Below are 17442 nucleotides of genomic sequence, written 5' to 3' on the forward strand. Positions count from 1 at the left end.
AGCACCCAAGGAGGGAGCAGAGCAGGGATGGATTGCTGCCTGCGTTTAAGGAGACCTCACAGGATTTGCAAAGCTTTCCTTACCCACGAGAGGTGTCAAAGCTCCCTTCTGAATGGATTGGGCTTGAAATTAGCACTTTCAAGACATCCTGCTCTGTCTGGTCTGTCTTCATAGAATCACTGAATGGTGGGGTTGGAAGGGAACTTTAGGAGCTCACCCAGCACAACCCCGTGCTACAGCAGGTTCCCCTGGCTCAGGGGGCACAGGAATGTGTCCAGGTGGGGTTGGAAACCTGCAGAGAAGGAGCCTCCACACCCTCCCTGGGCAGCCTGGGCCAGGGCTCCCTCACCTCAGCACCAAAGGACTTGCTCCTTGTGTTTAAGTGGAACTTCTTGTGTTCCAGCTTCATCCCATCACCCCTTGTCCTGCTGCTGGAGATAAAAGAAACTAGTGCTGCCCCAAGCTCCTAACAGCCACCAGTGAGATATCTGTCACTATTACTGAGCTCCCCCCTCAGCCTCCTCCAGACTGACCAGCCCCAGGTCCCGCAGCCTTTCCTCACAAGGAAGATGCTCTTCTTTCCAAAACATCAACATCCAGCTTTGTCCATCACCCAGGTGCTTTAGAAGGCTCACTGGCCAGGGTGAGGCAGGAGAAACACTCATAAGTGTTTAAAGATAGAATCATAGACTCATAGAATCATGATGGATAGAAAAGCCCCTGAAGCTGCTGCAGTGCCAGCCCTGCCCTCACCCTGCCCAGCCCAGCACTGACCCACGGCCTCAGCACCTCAGCCCCACGGCTTTGGGATCCCTCCAGGGCTGGGCACTGCCCCAGCTCCCTGGGCAGCCTGGCACAGGGCTGACACCCCTCTCAGGGAAACAGTTCTGCCTCAGCTCCAGCCTCAACCTCCCCTGGGGCAGCTTGAGGTCAATTCCCCTTGTCCTGTCATTCATTACTGGGGAGCTGAGCCTGACCCCCAGCTCCCCTCAGCCTCCTGTCAGGGAGCTGCAGAGAGTGCTGCTGGCTGCCCTCAGCCTCCTCTTCTCCAGGCTCAACACCCCCATTCCCTCAGCCCCTCCCCAGCCCCTTGTGCTCCAGCCCCTTCCCCAGCTCAGTGCCTGGCTCTGGCCACGCTGCAGCCCCTCAGTGTCCCTGTGGCAGTGAGTGAGGGGCCCAGCACTGACACAGCCCTGGAGCTGCAGCCTCCCCAGGGCCCAGCACAGGGGACAATCCCTGCCCTGCTCCTGCTGCCACCCCACTGCTGATCCCAGCCAGGGTGCCCTTGGCCTTCTTGCCCCCCTGGGCACGCTCTGGCTCCTGCCCAGCCAGCGCTGTCCTTGCAGGTGGATGCTCAGAGGGCTGTGCCTGGGCTGCAGATGTGGCCATGCAGGGAAGCGCCGGGTGCCACGTGCCACCGCTCACTGCAGGCCCTGCCAGCTCCAACCCTGCAGATGGGCTGCTCTCCTGTGTGCAAACACTGACAAACACCTTGAGTGAGTTGTGAAGAAGCAGCAGGTTGCTGGGAGCTGTGCCAGGTGCAGGCTGGAGGCTCAGTGCCACGGGGAGAGGCTTTACCCAGAGGGGAGGAGGAGATGCTCTTGGCTGCTCCTCACTGCATGACACCACTGGTACCCCAGGAAAAAGAGCTTTATAAAGAAATATCTCTCTGGATAAAATCTGTGAGCCTCTTCTCTCCACTTGCACTGCAGAGTCTACTTTTACTATACAATTTCCAGCCTTCAGTGGCTCAGGTGTTCTGCTTGTGTTTCCTTGCTGACCCTCAGGCTAATCCTCCAAGCAATGTTTGGGGAGGAGAGGAGAGGAGAGGAGAGGAGAGGAGAGGAGAGGAGAGGAGAGGAGAGGAGAGGAGAGGAGAGGAGAGGAGAGGAGAGGAGAGGAGAGGAGAGGAGAGGAGAGGAGAGGAGAGCCCTTGCTTGCAGGCAGGAGGGAAGGGTTGTGCCTGTGCACTGCCTGCCTGCAGCCTGCCAGGAGGGACAAACCTCCTCCAGGATTGCCTCCCTTCCTCAGCCCAAACCTGCTGGCTCTCTCAAGCTGAGGGATGCTTAGAGGATGCTCCTGCCTCAGTCCAGACTGGTGGGGCTGGATTCAGGCCCTGTGCCTCTTCCCACAGAGCCACCCTGCTGCCTGCTTATGCTTAGCAGCTCCTTCAGCTTCCCTCTGCCCAGCCCTGCCTTCCCACCCTGCCTCTTGTCTGATTATATTGGGTCTGCATGTGTAAGTACAGCCTCCTGCCATCCTAATCATCTAAAGTGGCTATTTGAATAACAGTTGTTGGTGCCTGTAGTTTCCTGTAATTTCCAAAAGGAAACAAATCCATGCAGGCTGCAATTTTGTGCCTATGAATTTTGAATGAACATCTCTAAGAGCCTCAATTCCTCTCTTCCCTTCTTCCTTCCTTCCTTCCTTCCCTCCCCTCCCTCCCAGAACCCAGCTGAGCGAGATGCTGCCACCAAACAGGCTCCTTTCAGGGGCTGGATGTTGGGTTAGTGAGGTTTGATGCCTTTAAACTCTGTCCCAGCCCTATCAACCACCAAGGCCATTGCCCTCAGTGCAAGGAGGGAGGATGAGGAGGGGGAAGAGATCAGCTCTGGCAATGCAGCAAGTCTTTCCTGCAGAGCTGGGAAAGTGGCTGTGATTTGGTGATGGATGGAGCTGTTCCTTACCCACTCTATTTTTATCCACAGACACAGAAAGCACTTTGTGATCCCAGTGGATACAAGGCACTGCACACAAATGTAAATCCTGAACCATCACCATTAACCACAGAGCAGTTGGGATCAGACCCAGAATGGGGCAGCTGCCATCTGGCTTTTCAGGGCAGAACCAAATGCAGGATGTGTGATTTCTGCCTCTGTCAGCAATTAAATGTGATATCACCAAAGACTTGGGGTTTTCCCCTCCCTCCCCTTGCAGCTTTTGATGCTGCCTCTGATTTGAAACTGGCTTCTCACCCACTGGGAGAAATCTCTGCAGACTTCCCTTAGCAACAGCCTGGATAGGAACCAGTCACCTCGGGCAGTGGGATGCTCCCTGGGTTACCTGAAGCTGCTCAGTGCTCACCTCCACTGCATTAAGGGCAGGATGAGGATCCTTCACGTGCTGCTGGGGCATGGGGAGGAGAGTTCCAGCTCTTACACCATTTATGACTCAAAAGGGGGAATAAAAAGACACTCAGCTCCAAAACTGGGGCTATGCAGCAGCAGCCCAGCTCCCAGAAGGACAGCACAGGATCTCCTGGATGTAACCAATGCAGGGAACAAAGTAGATCATGTTTATAACCCAAAGCCATCTGCTTTTGCTTCAGCCAGCATCATTTTCCCATTCTTTCAATGAGGGATCTGAGCCCAAAGGACTCAAGGTGGCACGAGGAGGCTGTGGCAGCACAAAAATGAACCTGGGACTTGACTGTTTCCATCCAGGCAAGAAATGAGCAGATTCTCTTTTGGCCCTTACAGCCAAGCAGGCAGCACCCCTGGGTGCCTCTGCCATGGTTTCCTCAGCTACTGACAGCTCCTGGTTGTGGCAACTCACCTCCAGCTCTCCATCTGGTTCCTGCTCCCCATGTGCAGCTCACCAGCAGCCTGGGAAATATCAACCACTCTGTGGGTTGCTGCTGCTGCACCCATGTGCCAGGAGAAGGGTGACACTGTGGAAACAGCCCCTGAGAGCTGTGGTGTGAACCCACCAGGAGACACAAGGGCAAGGGAAGAGTCCTGCAGCTGGGGAGGAACAACCCCCTGGGCCAGCACAGGCTGGGGGTGACCTGCTGGAGAGCAGCTCCAGGAGAGGGACCTGGCAGTGCTGGCTGAGAAGAAACTGCCCCTGAGCAGCAACGTGGGCTCGTGGGCAAGAAGCCAACGGCAGCCTGGGGGCATCCAGCAGAGTGTGGGCAGCAGGGCCAGGGAGCTTCTGCTCCCCTTTGCTCTGCTCTGCCACAGCTGCTGAGGCCTCAGCTGGAGTCCTGGGGCCAGTTGTGGGCTCCCCAGCTGCAGAGGGACAGGGAAGTGCTGCAGAGAGGCCAGTGCAGGGCTGCCAAGATGCTCAGGGCGCTGGAGCATCTTCCTTGTGAGGAAAGGCTGTGGGACCTGGGGCTGGTCAGTCTGGAGACTGAAGGATGGACCTCATTAAAGAATCACAGCACAGTGGGGGTTGGAAGGGACCTTTAGCGCTCATCCAGTCCAACCCCCCTGCAGAAGCAGCTCCCACCTAGATCAGGTCACACCTGGACACGTTCCTGTGTCCCCTGAGCGAGGGGAACCTGCCTTAGCAGGGGGTTGGGCTGGATGAGTTCTGCAGGGCCCTTCCCACCCCCACCACTCTGTGATTATGTGATATGAGACCAGGGAAGCTGATGGCTGCAGGGCCAGGCTGTGCTCAGCAACATGATGAAAGACAAGTCTTGGTCCCAGGTGCTGGGGACCAACATCTCTGAGCTCCCAGGACACCAGCACCCATCGATATTTCCATTCCACTCCTCAGGACGAGCAGAAGGGATGGAGCTGGAAACCTCTGACATGTCATATACCTGAGCTGTGGCCTTTAATCCGTGTCCCTCCCAAGCTGCCAGCAGTGGCCTATAAAGGCTTTGCAATATTTCTCCCTTCCTTTCTCTGTGTCCCACCCCCCTCATTCTCCCCAGCCTCTCCTAAGTTGCAGGCTCCTGCTGCCCAGGGGACATCTTCCATTTAGCTACGTTTTCCTTTCTCATTTCATGCTGTAATGGAGATTCATCACAGGTGTTAAACCCATAATTTGCTGTGAATCCCTTGTCTCTCTCCACAGAGGTCGGAGTTGAGCACGAGGAACCCAACAGCGTGAATGGCTTCATGCCTGTCCTCTGGGGGAAAGAAGCCTCAGCCTAATCCCCAGGAGCAGGGAAGAGGCAGGAGAGAGGAGTTACCCAATGCTATGTCTGTGTTTGCCACCTAAAACACTCCTTTGTGACTTACAGTCAAACTTAAGATGCCTGCCAAGGTCACATTCCTGATCTGAGCACATCCAGATGCATTTAACATCCAAACAGAGCAACAGCCCTTTCCAGAGGTCACTTCTCCAACCTCCTCCGTAGCATGAGATGAAGACCCAGGGACAGGGGAGGTTATTTGCCCATCAGTGCCTAAAGGCACCCACAGGTCAGTCATTAAGACACAACAACCTGGTTTTCAAGGCCAAGTTGAGCGAAAAGGAATGACACAGCCCCAAAGCCATGCCCATCTCACCATCAGGGCAACTAGAAATGCCAGGGATGATGTGAAGAGAGATTCACCACAGAGCTGGGGAGGATGCTGGTGGCAACTGGGAGGTCTGAACTGTGTCAGGAACAGTCCCAGCAGGTACAAGGCTGGGACACAACGACAAGCAGAGACAAGATGACAATTAAAAAGGGGGTGAAAATGCAAGACAAGCAAAAAACAACCCAGGACAGGGCTGGCAAAGCTCACAGACTGAAAGAACACATCATGTTCTCTCTTCTCCTGAGAGTAACATCCCTGTATTTGGTGTGAGCTTCACTCACACAGTCACAGAACCATTTGGGTTGGACAAGCCCTTGAAGCTGCTGCAGTCCCAGCCCTGCCCTCACCCTGCCCAGCCCAGCACTGACCCACAGCCTCAGCACCTCAGCCCCACGGCTTTGGGATCCCTCCAGGGCTGGGCACTGCCCCAGCTCCCTGGGCAGCCTGGCACAGGGCTGACACCCCTCTCAGGGAAACAGTTCTGCCTCAGCTCCAGCCTCAACCTCCCCTGGGGCAACTTGAGGCCTTTTTCTCTCGCCCTGTGGCTTGTGACCTGGGAGCAAAGATGGCCGCCCCTCCTCCCCTCAGCCTCCTGTCAGGGAGCTGCAGAGAGTGCTGCTGGCTGTCCTCAGCCTCCTCTTCTCCAGGCTCAACACCCCCATTCCCTCAGCCCCTCCCCAGCCCCTTGTGCTCCAGCCCCTTCCCCAGCTCAGTGCCCGGCTCTGGCCACGCTGCAGCCCCTCAGTGTCCCTGTGGCAGTGAGTGAGGGGCCCAGCACTGACACAGCCCTGGAGCTGCAGCTCCCCAGGGCCCAGCACAGGGGACAATCCCTGCCCTGCTCCTGCTGCCACCCCACTGCTGATCCCAGCCAGGATGCCCTTGGCCTTCTTGCCCCCCTGGGCACGCTGCTGGCTCCTGTTCAGCTGCTGGCACCATCCCCCCCAGGCCCTTTCCCTGCAGCAGTTTCCAGGAGCAGGGGAGGGATGTGATGGGGGAGTTTTGTGTCCATTGGCAAGAGGGACAAACACACATGGGTGTGCAGAGCAAAGGGAACACCCTTCTTGCTGGAGCATCTTCCTTATGAGGAAAAGGCTGCAGGACCTGGGGCTGTTGTGTCTGGAGAGGAGATGGCTGAGAGGGGCCCTCATTAACATTGACAAGTAATAAAAGGGTAATATATAGTGAAAGGTACTAACAGGTAAGGTTAAAATGATAAATATTTAAACACTGAATCTTTAAATATAGGAATATTTGAATATTTAAATAGCCAATCATACAATGACATCTAATATTACATCTTGTATTTAATATACAAGTAAAATAGTAAGAAAACATAATAAAATGAGCATTGATGCAAGCAGAAACGTTGATGTGCAATAAAAGGGTAATATAATAAAAGTACTTAGAGGATGGGTGTCAGGAGGATGGGGTGACACTTTTTTGTGTTGTCCCCAGTGCCTGGACAAGGGGTGATGGGCACAAGCTGGAACACAAAAGGTGTCTCTGAAATGGGAGGAGAAAGTTCTTTGGTGCTGAGGTGATGGAGCCTGGCCCAGGCTGCCCAGGGAGGGTGTGGAGGCTCCTCTCAGAGGTTTCCAACCCCACCTGGACACGTTCCTGTGCCCCCTGAGCGAGGGGAACCTGCTCTAGCAGGGAGTTGGGCTGGAGCAGCTCTGCAGGGCCCTTCAACCCCTCACCATTCTGTGTGTGTGTGTGTGTGAAAACCCAAGGCATCAAATGCCCTGCTCTCAGCCAGGTCCTACATCCTCCACGAGCTCTGAAGACCCACCCTCACAGGACAGGCAGCCTTGGGGGGCTGCAGGCTCTCAGGTGTCCCCACATGCACACAGCTGATCCCAGAGACACCCCAAAACCCCTCACTCCCAGATCACATTGAGTAACCCAGAGCTCCTGAAGGTTCTCCCCTCCCTCCATGGCCAGGGTTGTACCTTGAGGAGCTTGTGGGGGTCTTATCAATGCTGACAAACACCTAAAGGGGCATGTGGAAAGGATGGGGCCAGGCTTTGGTCTGTGGTGACAGGACAAGGGGTGATGGGCACAAGCTGGAACACAAAGGGTTGCATTGAAACACAAGGAGAAGGTCCTTTGGTGCTGAGGTGAGGGAGCCCTGGCCCAGGCTGCCCAGGGAGGGTGTGGAGGCTCCTTCTCAGGAGGTTTCCAACCCCACCTGGACACATTCCTGTGCCCCCTGATCTAGATGGAACCTTCTTTAGCTGGATGAGCTCTGCAGGACCCTTCCAACCCCTAAATTCGATGCTTCTATGAGAGATGTGCTTGTGTATGGGGTCACTTTGTGTGATGCAGAGCACAAGGTGTCAGTGATCCAAAAGGGTACAAAGCAGAACAATCTCTCCTGTCCATGGGCATGGAACAAGATGCATTCTGGGGCTTAGAGTGCTCATATAGAATGGGAGAGGGTTGGAAGGGATCTTTAGAGCTCATCCAGTCCAACCCCTCTGCAGAAGCAGCTCCCACCTAGATCAGATCACAAGAGGGAGATGCAGAGGGAGCACTGGCTCCCAAAGACCTTATGGAAACCTGTTTAGGGGGAAGAAGATGCAGAGAGGCTTTGTGCCCAGAGCAGGAGATGAAGCAGCTGCAGCAGCACAAGTGATGAGCACAGCAGGATGGAAGGATTTTGACAGGCAGCCAGCACCCCTCACAACATTTCATGCCAACTTCGTGGCTGTCATAGCTGGGAATAATAGCTGCTGGCTGCTGTGTGAGGGGCAGGGAGGTGGGCAGAGCCAGCCAGAGGGTAAAGAGATGAGGCCAGTGCTGCATCTTGAAGGGATGACAAGAGAAACGAGGAAGGCTTTGTATCAGCTCGATGTGCTTTGCATTTGGTACAGACCAGCAGGCTGCAACAGGGGAGCCAAACGCTTTGTGTTCGATAAAAACACGGGTCAGGCCCTTCCTGCATCCAGACAAGAAATCACAGACCAGTGCAGGAACCCTGACATGAATCATTCCTAAGTGTGTCTCTTCTTATTTACCCCGTGGCCCCTCAGCCTTCAGCATTCAGGCAGGGATGCTGCTGTGACTCAGAGGACAGAAGCGAGGTTGAAGGTTCAACGGGAGGGATGGTGTCTGCTGCTAAGACCAAGTGATACAGCACAAAGACAACAGACAGGCTTCCAGGCACACCAATCCTCCTTCAGTATTGAAGCCTGGCTCTGCAGCACTGAAGGCTTGGACACTAATTTACCTCCAGAACAACAAAACTCTCACGGTATCACCCCAAAAACCCCTGGCTTCTCCAGCCATAAGGCAAAAAAGCAGCACAACAGCAGGTTTATAGTTAAAGAAAACCACTTTCTCAGCTCCCCCACTCCCCACATTCATGTGCTGGGGAAGATCAGCACTTCCCAACAACCTGGTGAAACCCAGCTTGGGAAGGCACATCCCTCCAGCTGAGATTTTAGCATGCAGCACCTCTCTTCCATCTCCTTTTCCAGCTATAGGTTACCTTCCACCCTGAATTTGTAGAGCACCAGGTATCTCTGACCTGCTGCGTTTGCCTGTCAACCCCAGGAGGATGCCTTTCCACCCCAGGAGTCAGGCAGGGACACCAGCAAGGAAACCTGTCTGCCCTCTGCCAGGCAAAAGGAGCTGTCTCACAGCACTGTGAGCTTGAGCTGCTCAGACATGACATCAAATATTTAGGTTATTTGGGATTTGTGCTCCATTGTTTGATGTTTCTGTTCCAGTCCCTGTAGGCCCCGTTGCTATTTTGCCCCTGAAGATACTCCCAGCAGAACAGCCAGCTCTGTGGAGACCCAGCTTTGTGAAGGGCCAGACTTCTTCAAAGAGGACAGACCGTGGAAGGCAACAGCCACATGCCCAGTCGCTTCTTTTTTGGCTTGTTTGGCCTCTTGTTCTTTTGTCCTGAACTGCTTCATGTGCTGCTTTAGGCTGCATTTGGCATTCAGAGGATGGGAGCCTGTTGAAAACGAGGCTGGTGAGATGGTTCCAAGCTGAACTGCTTCTGCATTTGAAACATCACCTAGGCCACATTTGCTGATTGCACTCCTGGAGAATAAACCCACACCAGCCTTTCCCAGGCCACAGCCTCTTTATTTCCTGATCAAACCCTGCTAAAGAGCAGGAAAAGCTGGGAAAAGCAGATGTCTCAAGCTTCCAGTGATCAATCTGGTGATGGAAACAGCTTACTCTGCTCTGCAGGGGAGGACTGGAAAGATCAGGCTAGACACTGGTATAAAAGAAGAGAATACAAGAGAGGGAAAGGGTTGTGATTGAATGTGAATGCACTTTCTGTAAGTGACTCTCCCCTTCTGTCCCTGGCTTGTGCCATCTTTAAAGACAGGGGCTCTCACTCCAAATTAACTTAATCTGTAGTGCTAAATAATTCACATTGGTTTCAGAAAGCTTTATTTCTAATGGGACACATATGAAGGCAAAGTTAATATTAGAAGAGGCAGCCGAGGGGGAGGAGATGGGGAATTAGACTATAAAAGGTGAATGTATGAGTTAATTACCTATCAATTATTTACTTTGTGTCTCTGGAAGTAGCTCCTCTGCCTCCTTCCTCATACCATCCCCCCCAGGGTCTCCTTGTCCTGGTTGTCACCAGGTTCCCACCAGCACCCCTCTGGGACCAACCTGCGGTGTGCAGGAGCGGTGTGCCCCGAGGCACGAAGCAGGGCTTGGAGGCACCACACAGAATCCCTTTGGCTGGAAGAGACCTTTGAGATCATCCAGCCTCTGTCCCAGCCCCATCAGCCACCAGCCCATTGCCCTCAGTGCAGCACCCACCCGGCTCTGAAACCCCTCCAGGGACGGTGACTCCAGCAGCTCCCTGGGCAGCCCCTTCCAATGCCTGACAGCCCTGTCAGCACTCCTCCTCCTCACACCCAGCCTGAGCCTTCCCTGGTGACACCTGAGGCCGTTTCCTCTTGTGCTGGGGAGGACCAAAGGCCATGGCACGCTTGGGATGCTCCTGCCAAGAGGCCAAGAGAAGCAGAACAACCACGCTCGGCCTGGCGTCCCCCGCTCTCCTCACACCGCCAGCTCCAGGGGCTGAGGCCATGGTGGCTGAAGGCTCCTCTCTCCCCTCCTCTCTCCACTCTTCCCTCCTGGGGAAGCCAACTCTCCCTTCCAAGTCTCTCCTCGCTTGGCTGCCTCTGAGACGTGGGGAACTCAACGCTAATTAACGTGTCTGCAGTTCCCAGCTCGGCTCCATTCCTTCACGGTCCCCCGCGTGCAGAGGGATCCACGAGCTAGGCCTCTGGCTCCTTCCAGCTACACGGCTGGCAGATGCATATTTTAACAACACACATCTGTTGGCTATATAATCTCTTGTATTTGCCCTCCCCATGCTCTAAGCTTTGATGCAAGGCCTGAGGGAAGTCTCCAGTGGTTACAGCCAAAGTGTTTGCTTTGCAATTTCGCTCCGTCGCTGCCTGGTTTTAGTTTTAAATCTCTCCAAGTCCTAATCAGCCTCTTACTTTATTTAATTAATACCCTGGCTTAGTTAAATAGATCATAAATTAAGAAGCCCTGCCATTAAAGATGAACCAGGTAGCAAACAGCCCTCTGGTGACTTCCCAAAACCCGCCTGGCTTGGGTTCCCTTGCCCTCACGTCCTTCCCTTTGCAGAGAACGCCGATGCCTCCTGAGCTCACAAATCTCATCTCATCACCTTTATCCTTCCCCCTAGGAGGAAAGGGGAGGGACACCTGGAGAAGGGGTGTCCTTCTGGGTGAGTTAGCTGTGTTCCTGAGCAATATTTGTCCCTGAGACTCTACAAACAAAAGGCTTTCCCCGATGCTGACACTAATAGGCGCGTCTGTTTGAATGTTTTGACTTCCAAGGCTTTGGAATGATCTGTTCCACTACATTTAACCATGTAGATTTGAAAACAATGTGACAAAGCCTTAAATATTTAATTAAAATATGGTGTAGCTCTGCATTTGAGCAGGGAAGTAGGAGGCATCAGCCCCATGAAGCTGTTGTCAGACATGAATGACAGCAGTTGGAAACTGAATTGGGAGGCATTAGGGGATTTCTTGATACCAAGGAAGTGGAAAAGCTGGCAAGAACGGACAAGGCAGCACCCACCCATGCAAAAGAAACATCCCAGGCAGGGTATTTTCCAGAGACAAGGCTGGGCTGATGGAGTGAGATGAGGTTCCTCAGAACTGCCTCCAACATCCCTGCCTGGCTGACGAGCCCCTCGAGCCATTGGCAAGCCCAGCAGCAGACTGTGGGCTCTCAGCTCTGCTCCAGCCGTGACAAGGACGTTCCTCGAGAGCTGCAAGGTTTGGATCTGGGGCTGCTTTTGGGATTGTCTCCTGCCCCTAGGTGAGACCCTCCAAAGCATATTCTTCAAACAAGGCAGCTCAGGTAGCCTGGCACATCTCTTCATAGAATCACAACAATGGGTTTGGTCAGAAGAGCCCTTGAGGCTGCTGCAGTCCCAGCCCAGCCCTGCCCAGCCCAGCACTGACCCACGGCCTCAGCACCTCAGCTCCATGGCTTTGGGATCCCTCCAGGGCTGGGCACTGCCCCAGCTCCCTGGGCAGCCTGGCACAGGGCTGACACCCCTCTCAGGGAAACAGTTCTGCCTCAGCTCCAGCCTCAACCTCCCCTGGGGCAGCTTGAGGCCGTTTCCTCTGGTCCTGTCACTCAGAAGAAGAGCCTGACCCCCAGCTCCCCTCAGCCTCCTGTCAGGGAGCTGCAGAGAGTGCTGCTGGCTGCCCTCAGCCTCCTCTTCTCCAGGCTCAACACCCCCATTCCCTCAGCCCCTCCCCAGCACCCTTGTGCTCCAGCCCCTTCCCCAGCTCAGTGCCCGGCTCTGGCCACGCTGCAGCCCCTCAGTGTCCCTGTGGCAGTGAGTGAGGGGCCCAGCACTGACACAGCCCTGGAGCTGCAGCCTCCCCAGGGCCCAGCACAGGGGGAGTACCTGTTCCTAACCCCATGAGATGAAATTACAGGGATCCATTAGCTGTCCCTCCAGAGACAGCTGCTCAGCTCACAGCTGCAGCAGGCTCACTGAGCTGGTGCATGTTGCAGCTGAGGAGCAGAAAGTCCTGCACAGCCCCTGGCCCTACACACCCTCAGCCCCTGCAAACCCCACTGCATCTCCCTGCTCCAACAGGCACTTGGCTTCCCTCAGGCTCACTGGCTGCCAGGAGCCTCTTAGCACCCAGGGGGTTTGAGGCATCTGGTCCTAAGGGGCCCCTCCACTGAGCTGCCTAAATCACAGACCCTGAAAACACCTGAAAGGCAGCTGCAGCGAGGGGGGTCGGTCTGTTCTCCCTGGGAACAAGCAATAGAAGAGGAGGAAACAGCCTCAAGTGTCACCAGGGGAGGTTCAGTCTGGGTGTGAGGAGGAGTTTCTGTGCTGCCAGGGCTGTCAGGCATTGGAAGGGGCTGCCCAGGGAGCTGCTGGAGTCACCGTCCCTGGAGGGGTTTCAGAGCCGGGTGGGTGCTGCACTGAGGGCAATGGGCTGGTGGCTGATGGGGCTGGGACAGAGGCTGCACCCCATGGGCTGAAAGGGCTCTCAACTGAAACCATCCTGTGATTCTGTGATCCCTCCCACAAAGGTACCAAAGCATGAGCTTGCTGTGATTCTCCAACCCCTCCCACAACGCCTGAGCTGCTGACCTGCTCCCAACCTACCAGCCTCTTTGCCAGGGGGTGGATTAGCCCTGGGACCTCCCTAACCAGCCTCAAATTTCCCCAGAACACCTTCCCAAACCCATCCCAGGTGCAAGCTGAGCTGCTGCCACCTCACCGAGCTCCTTTCCCTCATCCATCCGGAACCTTGAATTTCCTCCTAAGGAAAAAGAAACCTCTGCAAACACAAAGCTGCTCAACATCTGAAGGTAAATGTACCAATTAGCAACTACCATGTATATTCAGGCAAACATTAACCAGCATCTATTCAACACACTCTGTTAACCCCCCAAAGATAATAATGATTTCCTTTTGATCCATAACAACATCACTCTGCTCAATCAACGCTCCGGCGCGAGCCCGGCGCGCCCTGGGACTAAATCAGTTTTGAGATCTTTAGCTCTAATTAAATAACATTATTTCTTTTGTCTGGCTCTGTTCTTGCTGCCTTCACAACAGGAGAAGGAGAGCTCAGGAAGAGGAGGGGAAGGAGACCAAGCTCGTGGGTTAAGTGAGAAAGCTCGCGACAGCCGCCTTCTGCTTCTGGAATCGTTGTCTCGTGGATGGGGACACGTCGGGGCTCTGAGCAGAAGGGATGCATCAGCAGGGTAAAAGAAAGCAGCCTTGTCTTTGGGCTCAGGGAGGGAAGAGATGACAGTTGGGTAGGTTTAGGGGGTAGGGTACTTTGTAGGGTTGCAGAGAGAGAGAAAAAGAGACGCTGAGCGAATCACAAACCAGAAATCAGAACTTTTCCGTCTGGGAGTGTGCAGACCCTGGGTGGGGGAGTCACAAACCACAAACCAGAGCCTTTTCTCATGGGGTGTGCAGATCCAGGGTGAGGGAGTCACAAACCAGAGCCTTTTCTCATGGGGTGTGCAGATCCCAGGGTGAGGGAGTCACAAACCAGAGCCTTTTCTCATGGGGTGTGCAGACCCTAGGTGAGGGAGTCACAAACCAGAGCCTTTTCTCATGGGGTGTGCAGATCCAGGGTGAGGGAGTCATAAACCAGAGCCTTTTCTCATGGGGTGTGCAGATCCCAGGGGGACGGAATCACAAACCAAAGCCTTTCCTCATGGGGTGAGCAGACCCCAGGGTGAGGGAGTCACAAACCACAAACCAAAGCCTTTCCTCATGGGGTGAGCAGACCCCAGGGTGAGGGTATCACAAACCAGAGCCTTTTCTCATGGGGTGTGCAGACCCTGGGTGAGGGAGTCAGAAACCAGAGCCTTTTCTCATGGGGTGTGCAGATCCCAGGCTGAGGGGAACTTTCAACCAGAGCTGCTTCCTTCATTTGCTGGTTTTTTTTCAGCTGCTGAAGCCTAATTAGTGTTGATGTGATTAAAAGCACTAAACCTCTTAGCTTGGAAATAAAAAAACAACCCCAAATCCAAGCTTAGCAAACTTAAACATGCAAATAGTTTCACTCTGAGGGCTGAATAATCAGGATGTATCTGGGAGCAATGCAGACTGGGTTTTGTCCAGGCTCTTCAAGAAAAATAAAGCACCACATTAGTTGTATTTCTCTGAAGCCACAGCCATTCTGGGAAGCCTCACTGACTGAGCCTGCCTTTTCCCAGCACTCACATCCACCTTGCCAGCAAAGCCTTTGCCAGTGCTGCTCTCCCCCATCTCCCACCATAAAAGGATGCTGGGAGCTGTCTCCTGTTCGTGACCCCAGGCAACATCCTCCTGTGTTGCTCATGGGAAAGATTCATTCCTGAGGAACCACAGGGTGATAAAACACATGTATGGAAAGAGATAGTGTGAAAAGCAGCTTCTTCTCACGTGGTGGAGTCGTCCTGGTCCTGCTGCACGGTGGCATTGGAGCAAGGGCAAGGTGTGTCACGCCAATGGCACTGCCACTCTTCAGGTGCTCGAATTTATGCACATACACTCTTGTATTGGCATGTGTGTTGTAGAGATGAAGTACCCAACCTTTTGTGCCTGTGTGTTACTCATCCCAGAATCACTGTACTCCCTCAACACCTTCCCTTGCTGTTCTCAGCATCGAGGTGCACTCACGTTGCTCCGGAGAGGGGGGAAATTCCACTCCTCAGCTTAGCAACAGAACCCAATGACAAAAAGCCATTTGGTGCAAGCCTGAGGATGAAAAAGCCAAACCCAAAGCAAAGCTAAATAACCTCCAAGGTGAAGAGGAGATGGGACTTACCAAGAACAGTCAGCCGGGCAGGTCGGGATCGGATGGCAGCTTGAATGGCCTGACATTCGTAGACAGCATCGTCCTGGAGATCAGCTCTCAGGATTTTCAGGTGATGCTCTCCAGACAGATGGTCTCCTACGACCAGATAACGTGGATAACCTGCAGAAGGCAAAGAACCAGTCAGGAAGGCAGTCAGGTGGATGAAGAGTCCAGAGCGTGGGTCCAGAGCCCCACAGCAAACACTCAGGAGCCAGGGGGCTTCTCCCACCTCCTCCTTGGCAGCCAGTCCAGAAAGAGAGGAGCCTTCCAAATCTGGGGAGAGATTGCCCTAAGAGGTCCAATAAAAGAAGTGCTGATGTTCCACTGGGACATCCACCACCTCCATAGCTCCTCTGAGACCTGCCACGGGATTCCCTTAACTCAGGCATGCACGTGCTTGTGGTGAAACAGAATGAGCCTGAGCCAGCAACGTGGCCTCGTGGGCAAGAAGCCAATGGCAGCCTGGGCTGGGTTAGAAGGGCTGTGGGCAGTAGGTCAGAGAGGTTCTGCTCCCCCTCTGCTCTGCCCTGCTGAGCCCACAGCTGGGATGTTGTGTCCAGTTCTGGCCCCTCAGCTCCAGAAGGACAGGGAGCTGCTGGAGAGAGTTCAGCACAGGGACACAGAGATGCTGGAGTGGAGCATCTGCCTTGTGCTGAAAGGCTGAGGGAGCTGGGGCTCTGCAGCTTGGAGAAGAGGAGCCTGAGGGCTGAGCTCAGTCATGTTCCAAATGCATCAAGGGTGGGTGTGAGGAGGCTGGAGCCAGGCTGTGCTCAGGGATGGCCAAGGACAGGACAAGGGGCAACAAGCTGCAACAGAAGAGGTTCCAAAGCAACACAAGGCAGAATTTGTTCCCTGCTGAGGTGAGGGAGCACTGGCAGGGGCTGCCCAGATGGGCTGTGGAGGCTCCTTGTCTGGAGACATCCCAACCCAGCTGGATGAGTCCCTGTGTGCCCTGCTCTAGGTGCTGCTGCTCTGGCAGGGGGCTGCACTGGATGAGCTTTGCAGGTCCCTCCCAACCCTTGAGACTCTGTGACTCTGTGATACCCTGCAACACTTCCACTCAGGCAAAGGTTGCCCAAGGGCTCTGCCCTGATCACCCTGCCCTCTGTCTCGAGACACCCATCACAGCAGGAAGGCTGCCACCCCCCAGCCTTGCCCAGCTCAGCGTGTGAGGCAGGCAGCCTGGCACACGCTTGTGCCTTTGTTGTTCCAGCAGCTATCAGCAGCAGGATTTGCTCTCCTGAACCGCGAGAAATACAAATGATGGGTTTGTTTGTATTCAGCTAATTAGATGACTGGCTGAGCTGGTAAGATCCGAGCTGCCAGTTGCTCTTGCTGAAAGCAGCCCCAGCTCTGTTAATTGTGGAAGTCATTCACAGAAGTTACATACTTCAGTGGAGCTGTTGTTACCCAGTTGTGTTGCAAGGTCTGCTGTGGAAAGCTCAGCTCTCTAATGGATGTACAAGCTGTGGCACGGGGCTTGGAGAAGGAGATGAAGAGGGGACTGCTCATAGAATCCCAGCATGGTGGGGTTGGAAGGGACCTTTAGGGCTCATCCAGTCCAACCCCCCTGCAGAAGCAGCTCCCACCTAGATCAGGTCACACAGGAATGTGTCCAGGTGGGTTTGGAAACCTCTTGAGAAGGAGCCTCCACACTCTCCAGCCCATGTGCTTCAACCCTGATGATCACTCCCTCTCCTCCTCTGAGGGCTAAAGCTGTGACTGGGACCTCTTGGGTGGCACAGCCATCACCTTGGGTTGTAGCCACAGCCTCTAAAGCACGATCTCCTTCTGGGGAGACTGGAAGAGCTGGGTAAGAGCAGTGGGGTGCTGTGACACTAATCTAATGGGTTCATTACACTTTGATGCCTTGGTGCTCCTTGGAGGCTCAACAGGAATCATAGAACCACAGAATGGTGAAGGTTGGGAGGGTCCTTTAGAGCTCATCCAGCCCAATCCCCTGCTACAGCAGGTTCCCCTGGCTCAGGGGGCACAGGAACGTGTCCAGGTGGGGTTGGAAACCTCCTGAGAAGGAGCCTCCACACCCTCCCTGGGCAGCCTGGGCCAGGGCTCCCTCACCTCAGCACCAAAGGGCTTTCTCCTTGTGTTTAAGGAAGCAGCTTACTTGAGAGATCCCTCCCGACGCCGAGGGCCAGCCCGTCCTTGATCCACAGCACGATGCCATTGTACTCGGGGATGGCGCAGAGCAGCGTCACGGGCTGCCCGGCGATCACCACCTGGTCCTGGGGCTGCTGACTGAAGGAGGACGCTTGACCTGGAGAGGGGAAACAAGACATGAAGAGGAAGCTGTGAGTCCTTTG

The 17442-nt window shown here is 54.4% G+C and overlaps 1 protein-coding gene across 1 annotated transcript in view; it reads right to left on the minus strand.

Moving 5' to 3' along the window:
• KIRREL3 (kirre like nephrin family adhesion molecule 3) overlaps positions 1-17442 on the minus strand; it is a 176305-nt gene that overhangs the window by 84764 nt on the left and 74099 nt on the right. The window contains 2 exon segments of the mRNA XM_062013903.1: positions 15092-15241; positions 17247-17396. Of these exon segments, the coding sequence (XP_061869887.1) occupies positions 15092-15241; positions 17247-17396 (300 nt within the window).

This window comes from Colius striatus, chromosome 23 (genome assembly GCF_028858725.1).
Source record: "Colius striatus isolate bColStr4 chromosome 23, bColStr4.1.hap1, whole genome shotgun sequence".
NCBI lineage: Eukaryota > Metazoa > Chordata > Aves > Coliiformes > Coliidae > Colius > Colius striatus.